A 23088-nucleotide genomic window follows, 5' to 3' on the forward strand; every position below is an offset into this window, starting at 1 on the left:
CATCGAGAGGAGTCAGATGAGGTGGCTCGGGCATCTGATCAGGATGCCTCCTGGACGCCTCCCTGGTGAGGTGTTCCGGGCACGTCTAACCAGGAGGAGGCCCCGGGGAAGACCCAGGACACGCTGGAGGGACTATGTCTCTCGACTGGCCTGGGAACGCCTTGGGATTCTCCCGGAAGAGCTAGAAGAAGTGGCTGGGGAGAGGGAAGTCTGGGCATCTCTGCTCAAGCTGCTGCCCCCGCGACCCGACCTCGGATAAGCGGGAGACAATGGATGGATGGATGGATGGATGAACTTTCAACACACTTCTTAGTTTAAATACCCAGTCCTATGTTTTTGGACAACATAGACTGACATTTCTATTTCTGTTCTGTTATCCTCATTGTAGCTATAACATCCTCATTTATATGCTTCCTTAAAAAGCAATGTAGATTACTGTGTTTTTTTGTCCAGTGCTTTCTGACTCAATGGTTTGAGAAATATTCTACATATGATATAGTTGGACTGGGCTATATGTCTTGTTATGAAAGATGTCAATCTTTTTGGTCCCCTCACCCCTTTTTGGCCCAGCAGACCCACAAACTCACGTTTTTAGGTCTTTTGTATGACTATATTTTGTGCAGGAAATTACACCCTTATGATAAACCATATCTGGCTGCAGCAGAAAGCAGGTCATTTCTGGAGGGTGGGACTGGACCGTGTGTCTGCCTGGGAGGTTGCAAACCGGAATCCTGAGTTGTTTTGTCATGTAGTGGGTGCGGCAATGTGCTCTACCAGTGCATGCTCCCCAACTTGACTTGACTTGACTTGATAAAGCATAAACCAATAGGTGTCATCAGCAGAAATGATCAGAAGGACTTGAAGTTGTGCAAGCTACATCAACTTAACCCAGGGGTTCACTTCCTAATGGGATATAAGGAGTCAAAGTTATTCCTTTTCACAAAACTTAAAAAAATATGGGAACTGGTAATATACAGTATTTGTGTAGAGTGTCGTTATGCTATTTCAAGGTTGCTGATTAGAAAAATTATGATATTTTTGAAATCCGATTCTTTAAAAGTGGTGGTCCTGGCCCCCTGAGTGCCATTCTCTGAAAGTTAAAAATTACAAACAACATACATAAGCATGTGGGGTATCATTTTAGACTATTTCAAGGTCAGTTTACAACAAAGATATTATTTTTGAATTTTTATAGCTTACTAGGGATTTAGTCCTCTATGGACCTCTGTCAGAGGTTGGAAAATGACAAATTTCTGTTACAATTTTTAGACTTTAAACTTTTAAAATGTTTTAATGTTTCTAAAACCTGAAGCATTTATTCTTGTTTATTATGCTCTTCTTGTTTATTATGCTCTTCTACCTCATGAAATTAATCATTAGAACACCCTGTTTTAGGATGGCTTATGCTAATTCATCCATCCATCCATTATCCAACCCGCCATATCCTAACTACAGGGTAACGGGGGTCTGCTGGAGTCAATCCCAGCCAACACAGGGCGCAAAGTAGGAAACAAAACCCGGGCAGGGCGCCAGCCCACCGCAGGGCACGCACGCACATGGGACAATGTAGAATCGCCAATTCACCTAACCTGCATGTCTTTGGACTGTGGGAGGAAACTGGAGCACCTGTAGGAAACCCACACAGACACGGGAAGAACATGCAAACTCCACGCAGGGAGGACCCAGGAAGCGAACCCGGGTCTCCTAACTGCGAGGCAGCAGCGATACCCACTGCACCACTGTGCCGCCCTATGCTAATTCAGACTTTTTATTATTATAATCATCATTTCCCATACTAGGAAAAAAAATATGTGGAAATGTTTTGTGGAAGAAAGGATTATTATAATCTTTGTTATTATTTTTATTAATTTTATGTTTTCTTTCAAATAACACTGGGTTTCATCTGTCATAATTTGAGATATTTACATACATTTTTTAAATGTAGATATGAATGATGAGCTCATGCAAATCAAATACTCCTTGATACAGTACATAATTGCCATGATAGATTGCTTACTTTAATGATACAGAGACTTTACTAGATTGCACTTTAAATTATAACCTCTGAAATTTTGTATGGATAGTGGGAATTACTGTCCAGAATAATAATTTTGGCTTGACCGTCACATGCAAAACTTTGCTTTTACTTTCCATGAAAATTAATATAGAATTTTTTTCTTATATACAATGCCTATGAAAAGTATGCATCCCCTTGAAATTTTTCATATTTTATTATTAGACAACATTTAATCACAGTGGATTTATTATGCCTTTTTTGACACTGATCAGTGGAAAAATACTTTTTAGTGTAAAAGTGAAAAAGTTCTCTACAAAGTGATAAATTAATTACAAATATGAAGTACAGAATAACTGATCACCTTGGTATTCACCCCCATCAAGTCAATATTTAGTAGCTACATCTTTGGCAGCGATAACAGCCTTGAGTCCGTGTGCATAGTCCTCTGTCAGCTGTGCACATCTAAACTTTGCTCTTTCTCACAATTCCTCTTCAAAACTAGTCAAGCTCAGTTAGGTTGCATGGGGACCATGAGTGAACAGTCTTTTTCAAGTTCATTCTAAAAATTCTCATTTGGATCTTGATTCTGACTTGGCTACTTTAGGATATTAACATGGTTGCTTTTAATAATAATAATAATTCATTAAATGTATATAGCGCTTTTCTCAGTACTCAAAGCCATTCTTGTGTAACTTTGGCTTTTATTCTTGAGGTTGTTGACTTGCTGCAAAACAAACCTTCTCCCATGGTGCAGTTTTCTTGCAGACTGCATCAGGCTTTCCTCCAGGATTTCCCCGTATATTGTTGTGTTCATTTTACCCTAGCATTTAGTCTAATGGTCATGAGAACTCAATTTAATTTTCATTAGTGCATTGTCTCTCAAATCTGACACACTGTAACTTGTAACTCCTTTGGTGTTATGATTGGTGTTTTGGTGGACACCCTCTCTAGTCTTCTTCTGGCATAATCACTCAGATTTAGTGGATGACCTGCTCTAAGCAGATTTACATACTGTCCCAATTTAATAAAGTATAGAATAAAGTATCTATCTATCTATCTATCTATCTATCTATCTATCTATCTATCTATCTATCTATCTATCTATCTATCTATCTATCTATCTATCTATCTATCTATCTATCTGTCTGTCTGTCTGTCTGTCTGTCTGTCTGTCTGTCTATCTATCTATCTATCTATCTATCTATCTATCTATCTACTCTTCCCATGTCTTAATGTTTGATTTACCTGAATTCACCTGACTTGGATATTTTCTTGTATCCATCTGCTGATTTGTGCCTTTCATGAACCTTTTCATGGAGGATGCTTAGAGCAGGTTACGCCACAATAGTGATACAAGCTGGACTTTCCAGATTCAGTTGTACAGTATTTACACTACAATCAATTGAAACCCATCAACTACAGACAGATGATCTCCATTTATCTAATTATGTGACTCCTAAAACCAATTAGGTGCACAGGTGATGATTTCAGTATTTCCTATTCAAACAATTATTTTGTTTTTTTATATTTGTAATTAATTTAGACCACTTTGCAGAAATATTTTCACTTTGACATTAAAGAGTATATTTGTGTTAATCAGTGCTTAAAAAGCCTAAAAATCCATCGTGATTCAATATTTTATAAAATTAAAATTTGAAAACATCCAAGGAGATGAGCACTTTTTATTGGCAATGATTTATTTAGTTTATCTTACTATCTTTGCTACTTATTTCTTCACTTGAAAAGCTGTCAAGTAAAGTCATATATAACAGAACATATAGTAAGGACTATACATCAGATTTGCAGTAGGTGCTTTCTTATAGAAAAGCCAGACATCAAAATAAACCACACTAGTGATGTTTAAGAAAGAAAGAAAGAAAGAAAGAAAAAAAGAAAGAAAGAAAGAAAGAAAGAAAGAAAGAAAGAAAGAAAGAAAGAAAGAAAGAAAGAAAGAAAGAAAGAAAGAAAGAAAGAAAGAAAGAAAGAAAGAAAGAAAGAAAGAAAGAGATTTTTGACACTCATTTTCCTTCTGCTTTGAGAACTTTTACAAGTAAATAATGTTCTCAGAGACAATGTTTAACTGAAAGTAGCAAGGTCATTAATATTTCTGAATTTATTTTTTGAGCAGCTTAGTTGAGCTGTTTTATTGCTGTGTGTCCCAAAGACAGCAGAATTCTTTTTCCCATTTTCCCTTAGTGAAGCAAAAAAATAAACATGCAGTTCACAAAAGAAAACATAAATGACTCCTTACCAATTGATCATGCCTTAATTTTGCTTTATTTTCACTTATGTTGGATGCCCAGACTGAACTAAAGTTAATAGTACAATTAGTTTGCAGAAGTTTATTTTATATTGTGTTTAATGGTTTGTCAAAACAAAATAAACTGTAATATATAAGCTATTTTTGTTTTGTAATTTACATAAATGTTTTTTACAAATGAGGAATGTAGCAACTTTTCCACATAACTGTTCACAGCATAATTTGACTTGTGTACAAAATTAATTATCAGCTCAGCAGGAATTTAATTACGATGTGTCTGGTTCTGTAAGTTGTTTTTATGTAGATGCTTTTGAGTTAAAAAAACTCCAAAGAATGAAAAGCGGAACTCCATACAAATGCTAGGAGTGACATTGTCACCAATGGAAGAAAGTTGCATTTTAACATCTTAGAAACGCAAATTTAAATGTCTGCTCACTGCTGTTCAAGGGGCAATGAATTCACCGTTTCCGGGTGTAAATTTGTAGCTTTCACAGAGCCACTGTTGGATAGTGATAAATTACTGAAAAGCTGCTGTATTTCAATGGTGGAGGAGGGTCTACTTTGTTAACCAGTTGTAGGAAGAATAGAGACAGCAGGCCATGAGTCTCCCAAGGGAACAGGAAAATGAACTTATCAAAATTCTTCTCACAGAGTGAGAACTTGCACAATTTTGGCATTGGTAGACTTGGCTCTGTACAGCTCCACAGGAGCAATGAGTCTGTCCAGAAGAATAAATCTCCTGCCAGCTGCTTTCTTTCTTTCTTTCTTTCTTTCTTTCTTTCTTTCTTTCTTTCTTTCTTTCTTTCTTTCTTTCTTTCTTTCTTTCTTTCTTTCTTTCTTTCTTTCTTTCTTTCTTTCTTTCTTTCTTTCTTTTTCTTAACCTAAAAGAAGACAATGATGATTCATGAAATGTCATAAATAATGCACACAATACTGTGTACACACATCTACCGCAATATGCATGTGAGTGGCCCTAGCATACATTTGTTTAGCCTGTTTGCTTTATACGGGCAGTTTGTTTCTTACTTAGTGATAGTTGTTTTTTATTGATGATATTTCTTGGGGCAGCATTTTGTTGCAGTGATTTGAGCTTCTGCAATACAAATTCAGCACCAGGGGTACTAATTCCACTGCTTGTCAGTGTGGAATGTTCTCCCCCTGACTGAGTGAGGTATTCCTTCTACATTCCCAAATGAGTGCATGTTAGGATAATTGATAATTCAAAATTGTTCCAGCGTGTGTAAGTGGTGACTGTGATAGACTGCAGTCTTGCCCAGAGTTGTTTCTTGCTTTGTTCCTAATGCTTTTAGGGTAGAGTTTGTCCCTCCTTGATCCTAAAATTCTCAAGGAGGGTTTGAGAGTGTTATGTTAAGATTTTCTTATTCTTTCATGCGGTATTCTTTGAGAATTGGTGGCATAAGCAAATTATGAGTGGGACTGTGACAGATTTAAAGGATTCTTTAAAAAAAACTACAATAGTGCATAAAATACAGATTAGATCCCAAGATCATTGAATAAGATGTTTGGTTAAGTTTTTACATGCTATATTTTTTCCACCAGGTACTTTACTTTGAAGCCAACTGAAGATTTGAGACCATTACTGATCATTTTTGGAGCATTTGGTGTTTTTCATAAATTGGAGCTCTTCACAGATAGAAATGATAGGCAAGCTGATCCTGTTTTGGATGTGTCCTGCCATTCTTGGCTCATTCTATAATTCTGAACTTGATGCAGGTAATTTATGATTTCAGTGTTCTATAACTGAATTTATTTTCCTTTCTTATAATCAGAGTTATTATCCATTTTACTACAACATCCGATACCATACCATTCCATACCACACCATACCACAACATCCCATTCCATTCCATACCATACCATACCATGCCATGCCATGCCATACTATTTTCTAAGCCCGCTTAATCATGATGTACTGTATAGATGAAACTTGAAGCAACAAATGCTAAAGCATTTTTAGCAATTCCTTGCATTCCAAGAACATACTTGTCAAGAACAAAGCTTCCTTTTTAAACCTTTGTTGATAGAGCAGGTAAAGTTTTTTACAGCTCACTTTAGTGCTGATGTAGTTCAATTCAATTCAGTTCAGATTATTTTTGCATAGCGCTCTTCACTGAGTTCAGGCACCTAGCACTGTGACAAGTTCTCAGGTAAAATGCAAGTACAGAAGTAGTACATATCAAAACACTGATCTGTTTAAACACACAGTAGAGCAACATAGTCTGAAACTGGTTAACATAAATGGAAAACTGGAAAATTTGATCATTAATTAATTGTGGAACTATGACAAGTTGTAATGAGAGTATATGTTGCCTGATTATTGTTAAAAATTGCAGTGTAGAATGATAAATTATACACTGTTCCATTTTTTCCTGATTATATAAACACTGGGAAACAAATTACTTCAGAGTCCTCTGACCAGAGATCATAAAATCCATACGTTCAGTGTCATTTACAAATAGAGAAGTTATCCTCTTGCCCCAAAATGGGATAATCCCAAAATGTTACTGAGCACCCCAAAACTGAGAATATCACAGATCCCCACCTTTAAAATTTAAAGCACCTTCTAGAAAATGCTTCAAAATTACCAGAATGGCAAATTGTCTGCTCAAACAAATTATTTTAAGACCATTTCAATAAGTTTGGTTATAGAAATGGACTGCACTACAAGGGTCTAATCCAGGGGTAGGCAACGTCGGTCCTGGAGTGCCACAGTATGTGCAGGTTTTTGTTCCAACCCAGTTCCTTAACGAGAACTCAATTATTGCTGATGAAGCACATATTGCTTAAGTGACATTTTGATGCTTCATTTTAGTGGTCTCACTTGTTAAGATTCTCCAACCTTAATTGCTTATTTCAATCTTAAACTGCTGCATTCAGTGTTTTAATTGCTCCTTATTAGCAATAAGATGTAAAAGACAAAGCAGCCAGCAGTTCTCCAGCTAGCTTTTTTCCAATTACATCTGTGTGTGTTCATCATGCACTGTTTGATTTAATAAAACACTTAATAGAAAAATGTGACAGACTGAAAATGATCTGTTTTAGGCTTCAAATCATTTGGATGATATCCTTGAAAAGGAAAAAAATCTACGATATAAGAGCCTTACATTGCACAGACTAACAAGCCATAAAATTAAATAAGGTCTGAGATTGGCAATGATTGGTTTCTAATTAAGCAATTGGGTTGGAATGAAAACCTGTAGCCACTGCGGCTCACCAGGACCGACATTGCCTACCCCTGTTTTACATCTTATTGCTAATAAAGAGCAATTAAAACACTGAATGCAGCAGTTTAAGATTGAAATAAGCAATTAAGGTTGGAGAACCTTAACAAGCGAGACCACTAAAATGAAGCATTAAAATGTCACTTAAGCAATATGTGCTTCATCAGCAATAATTGAGTTCTCGTTAAGGAACTGGGTTGGAACAAAAACCTGCACATACTGTGGCACTCCAGGACCGACGTTGCCTACCCCTGGTCTAATCCATGTGAATCCATGTGAATTTATTCTGGCATTCGTCCCTGGTATCTTGCATTCCACATAATATGGGCTTGTACAGTAATTTCATACAGGGTAGACCTCAGTTACATTGGAGGCCCATCCACAAGAACTCACACATAAACCTTGCTTTAAGGACAGATTTCACATTTCCTGTTCTGGTTAAGGTTCTGCTGTTTTCTGTTCCTGTAGGTGAGAGGCCACAGCTATCCTTATTGGTAGACTTTCAATTAGTTGGGGCTTTGTTTATAAGTAAGGACAGGAAGATTGTGAGGGAAATACAGTAAGAGGGTTATGACAAAGGTGGTGATGAACCAAAATATTTGTTTTTGTAGGCTGTTTGTTTTGTGTGCTCACAATGCATTACACTCCTTACTTTTGAAAAAAATCTGTGGATTTTTACTGAAGAAAGATATAAGCATCAGGGATGAGGTTTCTACTTAGGGTTGAAGGGTTTACAGGGAGGATCAGGGGAAAAGATTTTACTCTTCAATATTGACAGAAGCCAATAAGAGTGATTTGAGTATTTGGTGAAAACATCCTTTTAGAAAATCTAGCATGTCTAGGAATTTATCATTATTTTATATTGGACAAATTTGAAAATAAAGGTACTGTACAATCATTATAACTGAAACATATGTGATTCAAGTGACTTACTCGGGGTCATATAGTAATTCAGAGGATACATTTCATACTTTATCAAAAGGATTACATTTCAAAGATTTAATTGATTGGTTGTTGAGTATACTATGTAATCAGTAATCTATTTGGTATTAACACATATGTGAACACATCAAACATATAAAAATAGTATGCTTATTTTTAATTATTATCATATTGGCTAACACCTGCTTTTACTTATCTGATGCATTGAGTTAGTATGTTTTACAGCTGAGCACTAATCATAATTTTTAATGTCATTTTTTTACTTCTACTTTTTATTAGATGACACAAGGAACCTAAATGTAAAGATTACAGCTAACTCGCCTGTAATGGTTTCCCTAGCCAGTACTCTTATTCTGCCATGCCATCTTATCAGTGCTTTTCCTGGCACTAATGTTTTTGAAGGAAAAAGAAAAGTGCTTAGCACCCCACGGGTGAAATGGACTGTCATCAGTGAAGGTCGCGAGGCAGAAATTCTGGTAGCAAGGGGCTTGCGCGTCAAGGTAAGTGAGGCTTACAAAGGTCGGGCCTCCCTTCTGCAATATCCTGAAGACCTGAATAACCTCACCCTTCAGTTGGAAATGCTAGAACCCAGTGACTCTGGAATATACCGCTGTGAAGTACAGCAGGGACTGGAAGATAGTCATGATATTGCTGAGGTTAAAGTTAAAGGTAAGATGAAAAGCATTTGCTTTTACAAAGAACTATACAGTTGTATTAACTATATCAATCTTTTTTATATATGGCATTGCAAGGACATGAAATAAAGCAGCATTTTCAAATGAGCACTTATCTTAAAACAGAAGTGAATCATAGTGGTTACTTTCTCATTATCTGTATGCTTAAAAGCACTACACTATATAGGCCATTATGGGTATAATTTACCAAACCTATATAAGACCCCATACAGCATAATTCCCTGTCAAGGAAAATGGTCATATCTTGTCCTGAGTTCCAGCAAGAGATAACTGAACAAATATAGGGTCACTTACACTAATAATGCAATTCTATCACTGCACTTGATATTTTTGGATTAATTTCATTAGTCTTGAAGGTCGTACTCAATATTTAATAGTGGCTTGAATTACTTTTAGCCAATGAACAGAGTAGAATGTCACATCTTCTCTGACTTGAATCATTACTTTACAGAATGTTTTCCATTTAGAATATTAAACCAAACATCCTTTACCTCTGATTGGACAATATCCAATTCATCACTGTCTTGAAGTTATTTTTTGTCTGAAGGTGTGTTTCTTGAAATCAGTTTGTTTAAGCATTGTTTAAACTTGACAGCAGTACTGTTCTAAAACATTTCATATTCCAGGTTGTTAGTTCAGTCAATATTTCAAGTCTTTTGTGGTTGTAATTAATGACTGATGATTTACAAAAGGTACAACATGTAAAGTACCTTTCTCATGGTCCATGAACCATGTTTCATATGTCACCTGAAGGACAATTGTGCACAAAATATTTGATATTTATATATTCTCTCCATGTTCTTGTGGTTTTTTTTTTTTTTTTTTTCTTTTTTGAGAAATGGAGTTAGGTTGATTGGTGATAGTGAGTATGTGCCCTGTAATGGAGTACTATCACCTTGTCAGCTAGTCCAAAACTGAATACAGTACAATCATTTATATATCCTTTTACTACCCTGTATTCCTAAAAGGATTTGAAAATGGATGTACAGATAGATACTTTATAAAATGCTTACTACAAGAAAATCACCAGTTTGGTATTTCTTGTTTAAACACAATGATACCTAATTAACTTAATAGCATCTTTATCAGAGGTCCAGTATGAGTATTCATAAGGTAACTTCAGAAATGTACGGGAAAAGTTGCCTTTCATCACAGCATATCTAACCACAGGACAGGCTGATTTGTACCTAATAAAAGGTATTTAAGGCAGCATAAATTACACAGACCTAGGCTTCAAACAGACCAGTTCAAGGTTGGAGATGCCAAATCCATGCAGTTAGAAAACTGGAATATTTTGCCACCTTTTGACTACCCCATCTTGAATGAGCATTAAACATCAAGAAAATAATGCTTGTGGATGTTTAAGAAAGAAAGTTCTGCTGGACCATTAATCCATTATTTTCATATATGAATCATCATACAACAACAACAACAACATTTATTTATATAGCACATTTTCATACAAAAGGTAGCTCAAAGTGCTTTATTCATTCAATCATATTATGCTTGACATTTACCATTTATAATAAACAGACGAATCATAGGTCTAATGCAGGAAGCAACATCAGGGGCCTCATGTATAAACGGTGCGTACGCACAAAAATGTTGCGTAAGAATGTTTCCACGTTCAAATCGTGATGTATAAAACCTAAACTTGGCATAAAGCCACACACATTTCCACGGTAGATCCAACCCTGGCGTACGCAAGTTCTCTGCTCAGTTTTGCAGACTGGTGGCACCCAGCGTCAAAGCAGTGCTACTGTTCCTGTGTGGTTATCCTTTCTTTTTCAGATCCACATCCCTGAAGCAGCTTTATAAATACACTGAAATTAACCGCATATTGTTTATTAGTTTAATGCATCTGATTTTAATTAACCTGTAACAATATAATGGTCCACAGAATGGTCAAACTATTCCAAATACCATAACTGCTTTAGAGTTGTTACTCTCACTGCACCTTCTTCTTCTTCTTTCAGCTGCTCCCGTTAGGGGTTGCCACATCGGATCATCTTTTTCCATATTACTCTTACTGTACCACTCTGAGTATTTATATCACTGTATCTGAGTGTGGAATCATAGCTGTACAGCAGGTTGTTGGAAAGAGAATTATCGGTATACAGCATCAAGCACACGCTGCCTCAGCCATTCACTATTTGAACTGCCCTCATCCTACAAACGCTTCAGAGTCTTTCCTGTACTGACCTCGCAGTTCACAAACAGTTTCCTCCCAAGAACTCTAAACGCACTCAATCAGTCCATCAAGTGCTCTTTGTAGAACTGTTTGTACTTATAAGTACAATCACCTCACTGTAAACTTGCGATACAATATAATATTGCACAACCTGAGCCACTTTATAAAGTGCATATTTACATATGATGACGATATAATTTTGAAGATGAAATGCAGCAAAATATGTTTATTATATTATACAGATAAAACTTTAACTACACGGTGCCGCAGCGCTTAGTGAGGAGCTGGAGCTTCATTAACGGATTGTTCCTGCCTCGCGCTGTATTCTTGTATAAAAATCTTAAAACTAGAAGTACAGTTATGATAATACTCCCTGTATTTTCTCATGGCCTATGGGCGTTTGTCTAAACCAGTAGGGGGCTCAATTTCCTTTCGTGTAACTGCATTTACTGTATATTTAAGAATTTAGATCCAGAGAATAGAGATTGTTAAAAGTGCTATTTGATTGGTAACAAACAATCATTCAGGACAAAAATGCCAAATTTTAAATGTTATTTAACCATATGCTGAATATTAGATAAATAAACTTTATACAACCTGCCTAAAGAAGGGACCTAGTTGCCTAAAAAGCAGTTCACTTAGCTAATAAAGAGGTGTCATTTTGCTTGATTGCTCATTGCATTCATAATGGCTAACACTGCGTAATACCCTACTACTACGTATATTTTTATTGAAATTGATTAAATTACATTTACATGGCTTGTCAGTATATTTTAGTCAATAGTTTATTATTTTAAACATAAAGTATTTTAAGATCTAGGGGTATTTTACCTCTATAGAAATATTTTAAATGGTTTAAGGGTAGGTCCAGGGGTGGCACGGTGGCGCAGTGGGTAGGGCTGCTGCCTCACAGTTAGGAGACACAGGTTCACTTCCCGGGTCCTCCCTGCGTGGAGTTTGCATGTTCTCCCCGTGTCTGCGTGGTTTTCATCCGGGTGCTCCGGTTTCCTCCCACAGTCCAAAGACATGCAGGTTATGTGCATTGGTGATCCTAAATTGTCCCTAGTGTGTGTTTGGTGTGTGTGTGTGCCCTGCAGTAGGCTGGCGCCCTGCCCAGGGTTTGTTTCCTGCCTTGTGCCCTGTGATGGCTGGGATTGGCTCCAGCAGACTCCCGTGACCCTGTAGTTAGGATATAGCGGGTTGGATAATGGATGGATTAAGGGTAGGTCCAGACTCTTTAGGAAAAAGAAGTAGGAAGTACAGCTATGTTAGTACTCGCTCTGTCTTATCTTTTCATTACCCATAGATGTTCATGCAAACCAGCAGAGGTCTTATTTTGACACTGCTTTAAATGTAATGCTTCATTTCTATGCCGGTGTGAACTTGAAGGGGTGAAGTGCTATTAAATAAACAGCAATCTCTAGAAAAAGAACTGGAATTAGGAATACCAAATGTTATAATGTTCAAATAGGCAAAAAATATTTTTTTTAATTCTGCATAATTTAATTTTTTTGTCATTCATGAAAATCTGATTGATCAGATTTCTCTTTGTTATTTTAGTCGATGAGGCATAGGATTCTTTGCTATAATAAACTCCTGGGTTGCTTTGGCTGTATGTTTTGGGTCATTGTCCATCTGTATCATGAAACACCGCCCAATCAATTTGACTACATTGAGCTGGATTTGAGCAGACAGTATATCTCTGAACACCTCAGAACTCATTCGGCTGCTTCTGTCCTGTGTCACATCATCAATAAACACTAGTGTCCCAGTGCCACTGGCAGCCATGCATGCCCAAGCCATCACACTGCCTCCACCGCGTTTTACAGATGATGTGGTATGCTTTGGATAATGAGCTGTTCCACGCCTTCTACATACTTTTTTCTTGCCATCATTCTGGTAGAGGTTGATCTTGGTTTCATTTGTCCAAAGAATTTTTTTCCAGAACTGTGCTGGCTTTTTTAGATGTTCTTTAGCAAAGTCCAATCTAGCCTTTCTATTCTTGAGGCTTATGAGTGGCTTGCACCTTGCAGTGCACCCTCTGTATTTACTTTCATGCAGTCTTCTCTTTATGGTAGACTTGGATATCGATACGCCTACCTCCTGGAGAGGGTTGTTCACTTGGTTGGCTGTTGTGAAGGGGTTTCTCTTCACCATGGAAATGATTCTGCGATCATCCACCACTGTTGTCTTCTGTGGACATCCAGGTCTTTTTGCATTGCTGAGTCCACCAGTGCTTGCTTTCTTTCTTAGGATGTACCAAACTGTAGATTTTGCCACTCGTAATATTGTAGCAATTTCCCGGATGGGTTTTTTCTGTTTTCGCAGCTTAAGGATGGCTTCTTTCACCTGCATGGAGAGTCCCTTTGACCGCATGTTGTCTGTTCACAGCAAAATCTTTGACATGCAAGCACCACACCTCAAATCAACTCCAGGCCTTTTATCTGCTTAATTGATAATGACATAACGACGGACTTGCCCACACCTGCCCATGAAGTAGCCTTTGAGTCAATTGTCCAATTACTTTTGAGCCCCCGAAATGAAGGGATTGTGTTAAAAAAATGCTTTAGTTGCCTCACATTTTTATGCAATCGTTTTGTTCACCCCACTGAATTAAAGCTGAAAGTCTGCACTTCAACTGCATCTGAGTTGTTTCATTTAAAATTCATTGTGGTAATGTACAGAACCAAAATTAGAAAAAAGTTGTCTCTGTCCAAATATTTATGGACCTAACTGTACATATAAATTATAACTAAAAGTTTGTTTTTTTTGTACTAAAAATCTTTCTGTGTAGTGTTTTGTAATTTTTTATAAAAATGTAATTAGAACAATCAATATGGAATTATTATGCAATCATTATGTAATAATGATTACATAATTAGTTTAATCATGGTGATAACATTGCATTATTGCTGAATCTTATTATTTCTGGCTGTTTGTTTAGTAATGGAATTTTGCACAAAATTCTATATTCCAGTGAGATTTTATATAAGAATGTTGCCCATGGCTAAACACAGGCTAAAAGTTTATTTTTTCTGGGTTGTAAAGTGACTGTATAGAAGTTTCATTTGATGTTAGGAACAGATTTGGCTTCTCTAACGCTCTAAAAAAGATCTGTTTATTAAAAAAAATATATAAGCCTGATATTTCTTATAAATATCAAAAATAAACAAATATCATAAATAAACATGATGAGAAGTTAGTTACACAAAATGAATATTTTTAATATACTCTATCTCCTGATTCTTTTCTAGGAGTTGTATTTCACTATCGTGATGCTTCCAATCGTTATGCCTTCACATTCAGCAGGGCCCAGCAGGCATGCTCTGAGATTGGAGCATCCATTGCCACACCCGACCAGCTCATAGCAGCCTATCACAGTGGCTATGAACAGTGTGATGCTGATTGGCTAGGACAAATAGGCAATTAATGTTTATTTCATACTTCAGTGTCGATCAATGAATGAGGAGATTCAAGGGATCTAAGGGAACTGAATAAAGCATGTCATTCCTTTCATTTTCCATAGCTTGTATAACTATGTTGACAGGCCGTCAGGTGAATTTTTGTGTATTGGTTTCTTCATTGCCACCTCTATATGGACCTTTATTATACCAAGCTGTTAATGAAGTTATGTGGAACACTTTTACAAAAGTCTAAACTGCTGAACTCTTCGAGGCTTTCGACGTGATTGTTGGCAATTCAATTCTTATAATAAAATCTTTGTGTATATCAGCAGCTACCATTACATGGGGTCTGAATATTTATGTAAGCTGTATATTTCATTTTTTGCTTTGAAGTATTTTTGATAAATAATTAATTTTTGTCTTTAAATCCTTTTTTCTTGAATATGTGCATTTGCAATAAAAGTACATATTGAACCAAGAAACATATTGATTGTCCATCCATCCATCCATTTTCCAACCCGCTGAATCCGAACACAGGGTCACGGGGGTCTGCTGGAGCCAATCCCAGCCAACACAGGGCACAAGGCAGGAAACAATTCTGGGCAGGGTGCCAACCCACCGCAGGACACACACAAACACACCCACACACCAAGCCCAATTTAGAAACACCAATCCACCTAACCTGCATGTCTTTGGACTGTGGGAGGAAACCCACGCAGACACGGGGAGAACATGCAAACTCCACGCAGGGAGAACCCGGGAAGCGAACCCAGATCCCCAGATCACCCAACTGCGAGGCAGCAGCGCTACCCACTGCGCCACCGTGCCGCCCCATATTGATTGTATCAAACTTTTAATGTTATTTGAATTATATTTCAGTGTAAAGGGATGCTAATGCCATGTTGTATATGATTTTGACCACATTCTTTTGTTTATAGATATCCAATCCATAATCCTCGTGATGGTTGCTATGGTGATATGGATGGATTTCCAGGAGTAAGGAATTATGGAGTACAGGATCCAGAAGAATTGTATGATGTTTATTGCTATGTGGAAGACTTAGGAGGTAGCACGCTTCTTTTCATTCTTCTTCTCATGTAACAGCATACAGTATATAATTTATGGAAGAGTTTATATCCAGATGGTGCAGAGACCATTCAAACAAAAAATGCTAACTTTTAAATATATTATCTGTGTTTACAACTACAGAGCAAAGGTAGACTTTAATGTTGGAGAGTATAATAATAATAATAATAATAATGATAATAATTATAATAATAATAGCATGCTTTTGGTTAACAAGCACCAGAGAAATTTAGCAAATTTGGCAAAAACAGTATCTGCTCTACATGGTTTTAGGAACAAAAGAATGCAATTTAGATAGAACACTTAGGACTCTGGCATTTTTCTTGGCTGTCTGGTGTCAATCCTGACCTGTCCCTACTGTACTGTATATGAATAATTTGCCTGTATTGATTAAATATTTTGGTTACCATCCTTCCACTAAATGCAATTTTTTGTTTTGACGATTTTGGTTCTTATTACCCATGCTTCTGGACAGACTCTACTATTTACTAAGAAACAGGCTGATTTTAATCATGTTCACAATATATTGCATACTGAAAAAAAATTATTTGAAAAATGTACTTGTTATTATGATATCTTTAATTAATTATTCTGTTTATATTTTGATGTAATTTGTTTTTATTTTGACACTATTGTTCTACTCTTGTGTTTATCTTAAGAATTTTTTTCTTTCAATGCAGGTGAAGTTTTCCATAGTACTTCACAAGACAAGCTTACCTTTGAAGAAGCAAAAGAATACTGTGCAGAGAGGGGAGCAGAACTTGCCACTACTGGACAATTATATGCAGCTTGGAATGAGGGCCTAGATCACTGTAGCCCAGGCTGGCTTGCTGATGGCAGTGTCCGTTATCCTATCGTAGTACCCAGAGAACGTTGTGGTGGAAACCAGGCGGGTGTTAAGACTGTCTATCTGCATCGAAATCAGACTGGATTTCCTGAACCATCTACTCACTATGATGTCTTTTGCTTTCGAGGTGAGGTTCTAAAATGTACTGCAGCCATTCAAAAACTAACTTTGAAGAAATATCATAATTACCTTATCACCAGATCAGTGGCTTGGGGTGCTTGTTGATAATATTTCTGCCTGACAGGGTTTGAGCCCCAAGATGACTTACTTCTGATGTGTTATTAAGTTTGATATGTGCTATGTGATTTCCTGTCCATGCTTGTTTTTTCATCCTCCCCTGTGCTGCAGGGAAAGGTTCCAATATATCCTTAAACTAGATGGATAAACGGAAACTAAGGATATGAGCAAAATTTGATTGTTGATGCACTTTTTTTAGAGTGCTGTTGTAGTAAACCCCAAGTATAATGGGTAAAATATTTTATTCCATACACAAACATGAAGAAAGAGTTATGCATAAAGTGAATAAAAGAGCCATAGTAAAAAAAGACAAAAGTCTGACACCTCATTGAACTTGAGCAAACACCCTCAAGTCTCAGCTATTTGAATAATTTTAGACTTTAGAAAGTCGTTATTGCCAACTAGCTGTATGGTATTGTACAGTATAGAACATCCAATGAGACAATGCAACAAGCATCAGGGTCTGCATTTAAACTGAAGTCCCTAGAGCTGTGAAACAGTAGTACAAATCTCTGTGTCACCATGACATAGTTTTGAAGCAGTAACACGATTCAAAGGAATTTCATTGCTGAACGGGCATCAGAGACTACATGTTAGAGTTTGTAAACAATGCTTAAAGCCATACATTAGCTCAGTTAAGTGTATTTCATTATCTTACAGTTGTTGATAACACTCTACATTATACACCAGGATTGATCAACTCAGAGGCTGCTGAAAACATTCTGAATTTTAGAACTAGGGTCTGGGTCAACAAAGCAAAAAGTTATAAATTATCAAAGTATACGAAATTTCCCCAGGGACAAATAATAAATCTATCTATCTATCTATCTATCTATCTATCTATCTATCTATCTATCTATCTATCTATCTATCTATCTATCTATCTATCTATCTGTCTGTCTGTCTGTCTGTCTGTCTGTCTGTCTGTCAATTTTTTCTGAACAGTATTATTTTCTGCAATGTGCCTAATGCCTTCCGTGAAATGTTATTAGTATTCATTATCTTTGTTTTGTTTCAGTGGTTCATTGATATATTTTCAGAATATGATTGTTTTGTGTGAACCTTTAGCCTTCAAACCCTCCTTTCCTCCTTCCCTAACTCAAAATGAATCTTCCTCTTTGTTTCCAGAACTAAACTTTCTGTAAGGCAATTAAAGTTCTCTTCGCACTTCTGTCAGTGTATGTACCATTTCATCTGTTATAAATTAATTCATCCTTCATCCCTGAATATTCGAATGTCTCTGTCTTTCTTTACAGGTAATGATTTGTCACAAGGATACACTGACTCTACACTGGGCTATCAAGCAACTGAGCCAGAACATGTGGATGACGTTTCCCCATTAAAAGATGTTTTTGAGGAGCTTAATGTGGCTTTAGAACAAGGGGAAATGGAAGCCAAAGGGTCATTGGATTCTTTTCGTCTGAACAAAGAGATGGTTGCTTTTCAACCAACTAGTATAGATGGCTTCACTCCAGATTACTCAGTTTCTGAAACATCTTCAGGGACCTCTAGTCCAAATTTATCAGCAATTTTGTCTCCAGAAAAACTAAGTTTAGCACATGAAAGCTCTGAGCCTACTTCATCTGCAGATCTAGACAGTCACCAGTTGAATCACTCAGAGTCAATGCCAAAGAAATACAAGAGTCCTGAAATCGAAGACACTGTTAAGGATTATGTGCCCCTTCTTGGAGAATCTTCCACAGTTCAGTCTAATGTTTCTGTAGGTAATCCAAAACATTATCAGCCAATGCCAGAAACAAATATTGCCTCAGTAAACTATACAAATCTATCATCATCTTCGGCAGGAAACCCTAAACATTATCAGCCAATGCCAGAAACAAATGCTGCCACAGAAACTGTTTCAGTAAAATCTAAATATTCTGAGGGAAACCCCAAACATTATCAGCCAATGCCAGAAACAAATATTGGTCCCACAACTTCTACAATTCAACAAGAAGTCTCTGGAGAAAGCCCTCACTCATATCATCCAATATCAGCAGAAATAAATGCATCCTTAGAAGTTCCACATCAAACCAAAATATTTGGATTAAACCATCAAACATATCCACCAACAGCAGAAACAAATAGCACAGTAAGGCCTTTAATAATTTCTCTAAATGAAAAATCAGAAACAAACCTGCAAACAACAGACAGTTTACATCCACGTGAAGGAGATGAAAAATCAAGCGGTGCCAAAGAACTTGAAGAATCTCGTAATGAAGCTCCTGGCTCTTCTAGTGCAGATGGTGAGATAACAAATATAAAATTAAAGGAGGTTTTGATTAATGAATTAGTACTCTCTTGTAAATTCCATTGCAGTATATCTAAGGGGTGACTTTATAAGTTCAAAACAGACACCAAATGATTTCTTTTAAACAGACACAAATGGCAATATATGGGAACTTCCACCCACCAACTATTTAAATTACCATAAAGACACTCAATTTACTTCCAAAATGTTCAACTGTCCCCCAACTTCCAAATGCAATTTAGACCGAAAATAAAATTAGTGATAAATTTTCTATGAAGAGGAATAAAATGGCACACAAGAAAGTTATGTAAGACTGAAGGATGAAGGTTTGTGATGTTGAGTTTGACTTACTGGAATCAGGCTCTTACTATTTTTTCATAAAGAAACAGAAACATTCTTTCTCAGAGTAATCCACATACCGTATATGGTGTCAATATGTAGATTGACCTAGAAGATTACCAATCCATACTAATACAGAGGGCTCCTGCAGTAAAAAATTGAGCCATTATTACAAAATAATGAAAGACAGGGCCAAAAGAGTGAACACAAAGAGCAGAAACAAAATCCTACTGTTAGTCTGTTCCTAACCATGCAGGTTTAGGAACTCCTTTTGCCTGCTGTCTATTTCCCACCTACTAAATAGTGAAAAGTAATCCTCACTTCATGTATCTCTCTTCCTTTCTGTTTTACTACACTTTCCTTCTGCCTGTTGAACCATCTCCCCTTCTGATATTCTACTCTCTAGAATAAGTCTCTATACATTGCTACAGCTTCCTATAGTCAGCTCTGATTTTCTCCTCCCCTGAGTCTTCTGTTGTTGTCCATCATGCAGCTTTTATGTTGTCTACTCACTATAAGCAGCAATGCTATACTGCCCCTAGCAGATGGGCAGAAAAATACTGGCCTCTTTCCGGCCCTTCTTGAGGTCATGCTTGAATGAAAAGCTTGACTCCTAGCTTTTCCAGGTAGTAGCTAGTGTTGCCACATGTCAGGCTGATGACCTTTTTTCCGCTATTCTTGGTCTCACTGATAGATTCCATCTATCTCTTCACTGTGTTGGTGTTGCTTTTTACTTCCCTTATATGTGTATCAACTCCTAATGGTTGCTATGCTTCTGTGCTAGAATATGCAAGACCTCTCTTTCTGTTCTATTTTTGTTTAGGGCCTATGGTTGCTAGAGCCATGCTGGTGGAGCTCTGACAGCCACTGGCTACACCTTCACATTGTGTGTGTGTGTAGATGTAAACACCAAACACATATTTTCCTGATACACATACATTAACGATTTCTGTTAGCAATTAACACCTATAACCAGAAATGACTTGCACATGTACAATTATAGGGCAGCAAAGTGATGCAATAGTTACTGCTGCTGCATCATGAATCTTGCATCCTGTGTTTAAATCCTGCCTTAGGTTTTTGTCTTTAGGAAGTTTGCACATTATTCCAGTCTCTGTGTATGCTTTTCTCTCCAAGTACATTTGCTTTCCTCCCACATTCCCAAGTACTGTATGTGTGTTAATTTAATTGGCTACTTTAAACTGGTCCTGTATTTGTATGGGGCGGCACTGTGGCGCAGTGGTAGCGCTGCTGCCTCGCAGTTAGGAGACCCGGGTTCGCATGTTCTCCCCGTGTCTGCGTGGGTTTCCTCCGGGCGCTCCGGTTTCCTCCCACAGTCCAAAGACATGCAGGTTAGGTGGATTGGCGATTCTAAATTGGTCCTAGTGTGTGCTTGGTGTGTGGGTGTGTTTGTGTGTGTCCTGCGGTGGGTTGGCACCCTGCTCGGGATTGGTTCCTGCCTTGTGCCCTGTGTTGGCTGGGATTGGCTCCTGTGTTCGGATTCAGCGGGTTGGATAATGGATGGATGGATGTATTTGTATGAATGGACTCTGCAAAGGACTGACACTACATCCAAGGCCATTTCCTTCCTTGTGCCTAGTACTATAGAACAGTGCTCCGCAACCTTTTCTCACCTACGACACACCAAAGTTCTTCCTAGAATTCCGCGACACATCAAAAGCCAAAATATATAGCAGTGGCGTGGTTGGTGCGGGGGGGGTGGGGGGGTTACTGGCGGTCCGCTCCGAGCGCCAGCTATTTAGGGGCGTCCAAATTACGGGAGTTTCCTTTTTTTTTTTTTCAGCTTTGGGGCATCAAATTTTTCACAGTCCCGAACAACATGAACTCCAGCTACGCCACTGATATATAGATACTAATTTAATACACAAATTTTACAATAAATTTTCATTTTTTGTTATAAGTATACATTTATTATAAGTATACATACATAAAAACTATACTATATTACTTTTATGCAATCTTAATAATTATTATAACATAATGACTGATTAATGTGCTACCTGCTCTTGTTTCAATGAACACAGAAGTTTTATATTCGGCTCAATATTTGACAGCGCAACCCGAAGTTCTTGGTCAAGATCTTTTAAGCATGACCGCTTATCATTTTTAATTAACATAAGAGTTGTTTGTCTTTTTTTGGCGTAACTGGGATGGTTTGAATTTAGATGGCGATTTAGTTTACTGGGTGCCATTGCCTCGTTTGATAGCTGATCGCCGCAAATGATTCATTGTGGCTTTGGAGCCGTTTCGTCACCACACAACGAGAATCCATATCGAATGTAGTCTTCGTTGTACTTCCTTTTCACAATCTTCTTTGTTTTTTTGCAACACTTGTGCTGGGTTCTTCATTATCTGTACGTGAAGACGAATCTTTTCCACGTAAAAATTTATCCATATTTAAAGGGGTATAAAACTAAATATGAATCACACGAAGAACGTTAACCATACACAATTCAGCAACACAACTAATAGTAATGAATGATAACTACTGTCGCAAGATAAGTGAATGCGACATAGCACGACTAATACGTCGGCTTGAATTGAATCTAGGTGAGGGCACGGAGCGCTCTGCCTATCAAAGCATACTACGGAGTTGTCTGGCGACTACGTAGGGCCTACGTCGTAGGTGCCAGGCGATGGGATTTATTATTTCAGAGAAATCACACATAAAATTATGAAACCTTTAAAAGGCTATTTACGCGAATATTTCATTGCACGTATTCTCGTTATTGTGTTTCTAAGGAGGACCGTTGAAATATTATTTAGTTAGAAAATTGTCTTATTTGACCGCGTCACACCTGTATCGGCTCAAGGCACACCAGTGTGCCGTGGCACACCGGTTGCGGAGCACTGCTATAGAACATCCATCCATCCATTATCCAACCCGCTATATCCTAACTACAGGGTCACGGGGGTCTGCTGGAGCCAATCCCAGCCAACACAGGGCGCAAGGCAGGAAACAAACCTCGGGCAGGGCGCCAGCCCACCACAGTACTATAGAACAGGCCTACCATAATCCATAATTGGATTTAGTATGTCTGAGAATATCATATACACCTAAAATGACCTCAGGACAAGAGAAGTAATTATAATTTGTCTAGTCCTATTATTTCTATGGCTTAAATACAGCTGGTATCTTGAAATTGAAGTCCTAAGGGGAGATCTTAATAATACAACTGAAGGAGTACAGATTCCATATTGCATTGGCCATGTCTCTGACTTCTAACTACACCTTGTGATATCTGTAGCTATGATACTTTGGAAATCTCATAGAATCTTTATAACATAAAATTAACCTTCATTAAAGCTGGAGAATTAGTATGCTTTTACACAAATCTTCTCCAACTTGTTCACCATAAATTCATTTCTATAGCTCCCAAGCTGAACACTTTTATTGGCATTTCTTCATTCCTTAGTCCAAGTGCCAGAATTTTTCTTCAGATTATAGAAGTGCTTAATCCTTTAATTCACGATTGTGCCTTTAGCAAAAACAGCACGTATTTCTGACAGAGATTTTTAAAGGAAGCTGTCAGTTCATTTATTGAGCCTACATAAA

At 37.4% G+C, this 23088-nt stretch overlaps 1 protein-coding gene across 1 annotated transcript in view; it reads left to right on the forward strand.

Annotated features, from left to right (window-relative positions):
• bcan (brevican) overlaps window positions 1–23088 on the forward strand; it is a 73843-nt gene that overhangs the window by 19189 nt on the left and 31566 nt on the right. The window contains exons 2-7 of the mRNA XM_051923318.1: window positions 5838–6011; window positions 8741–9130; window positions 14602–14770; window positions 15684–15817; window positions 16518–16811; window positions 18178–19167. Coding sequence (XP_051779278.1) covers window positions 5936–6011; window positions 8741–9130; window positions 14602–14770; window positions 15684–15817; window positions 16518–16811; window positions 18178–19167 — 2053 coding nt within the window. The 5' untranslated portion in view covers window positions 5838–5935. The remainder of the gene's footprint in view (window positions 1–5837; window positions 6012–8740; window positions 9131–14601; window positions 14771–15683; window positions 15818–16517; window positions 16812–18177; window positions 19168–23088) is intronic.

This window comes from Erpetoichthys calabaricus, chromosome 2 (genome assembly GCF_900747795.2).
Source record: "Erpetoichthys calabaricus chromosome 2, fErpCal1.3, whole genome shotgun sequence".
In the NCBI taxonomy this organism is placed as follows: Eukaryota; Metazoa; Chordata; class Cladistia; order Polypteriformes; family Polypteridae; genus Erpetoichthys; species Erpetoichthys calabaricus.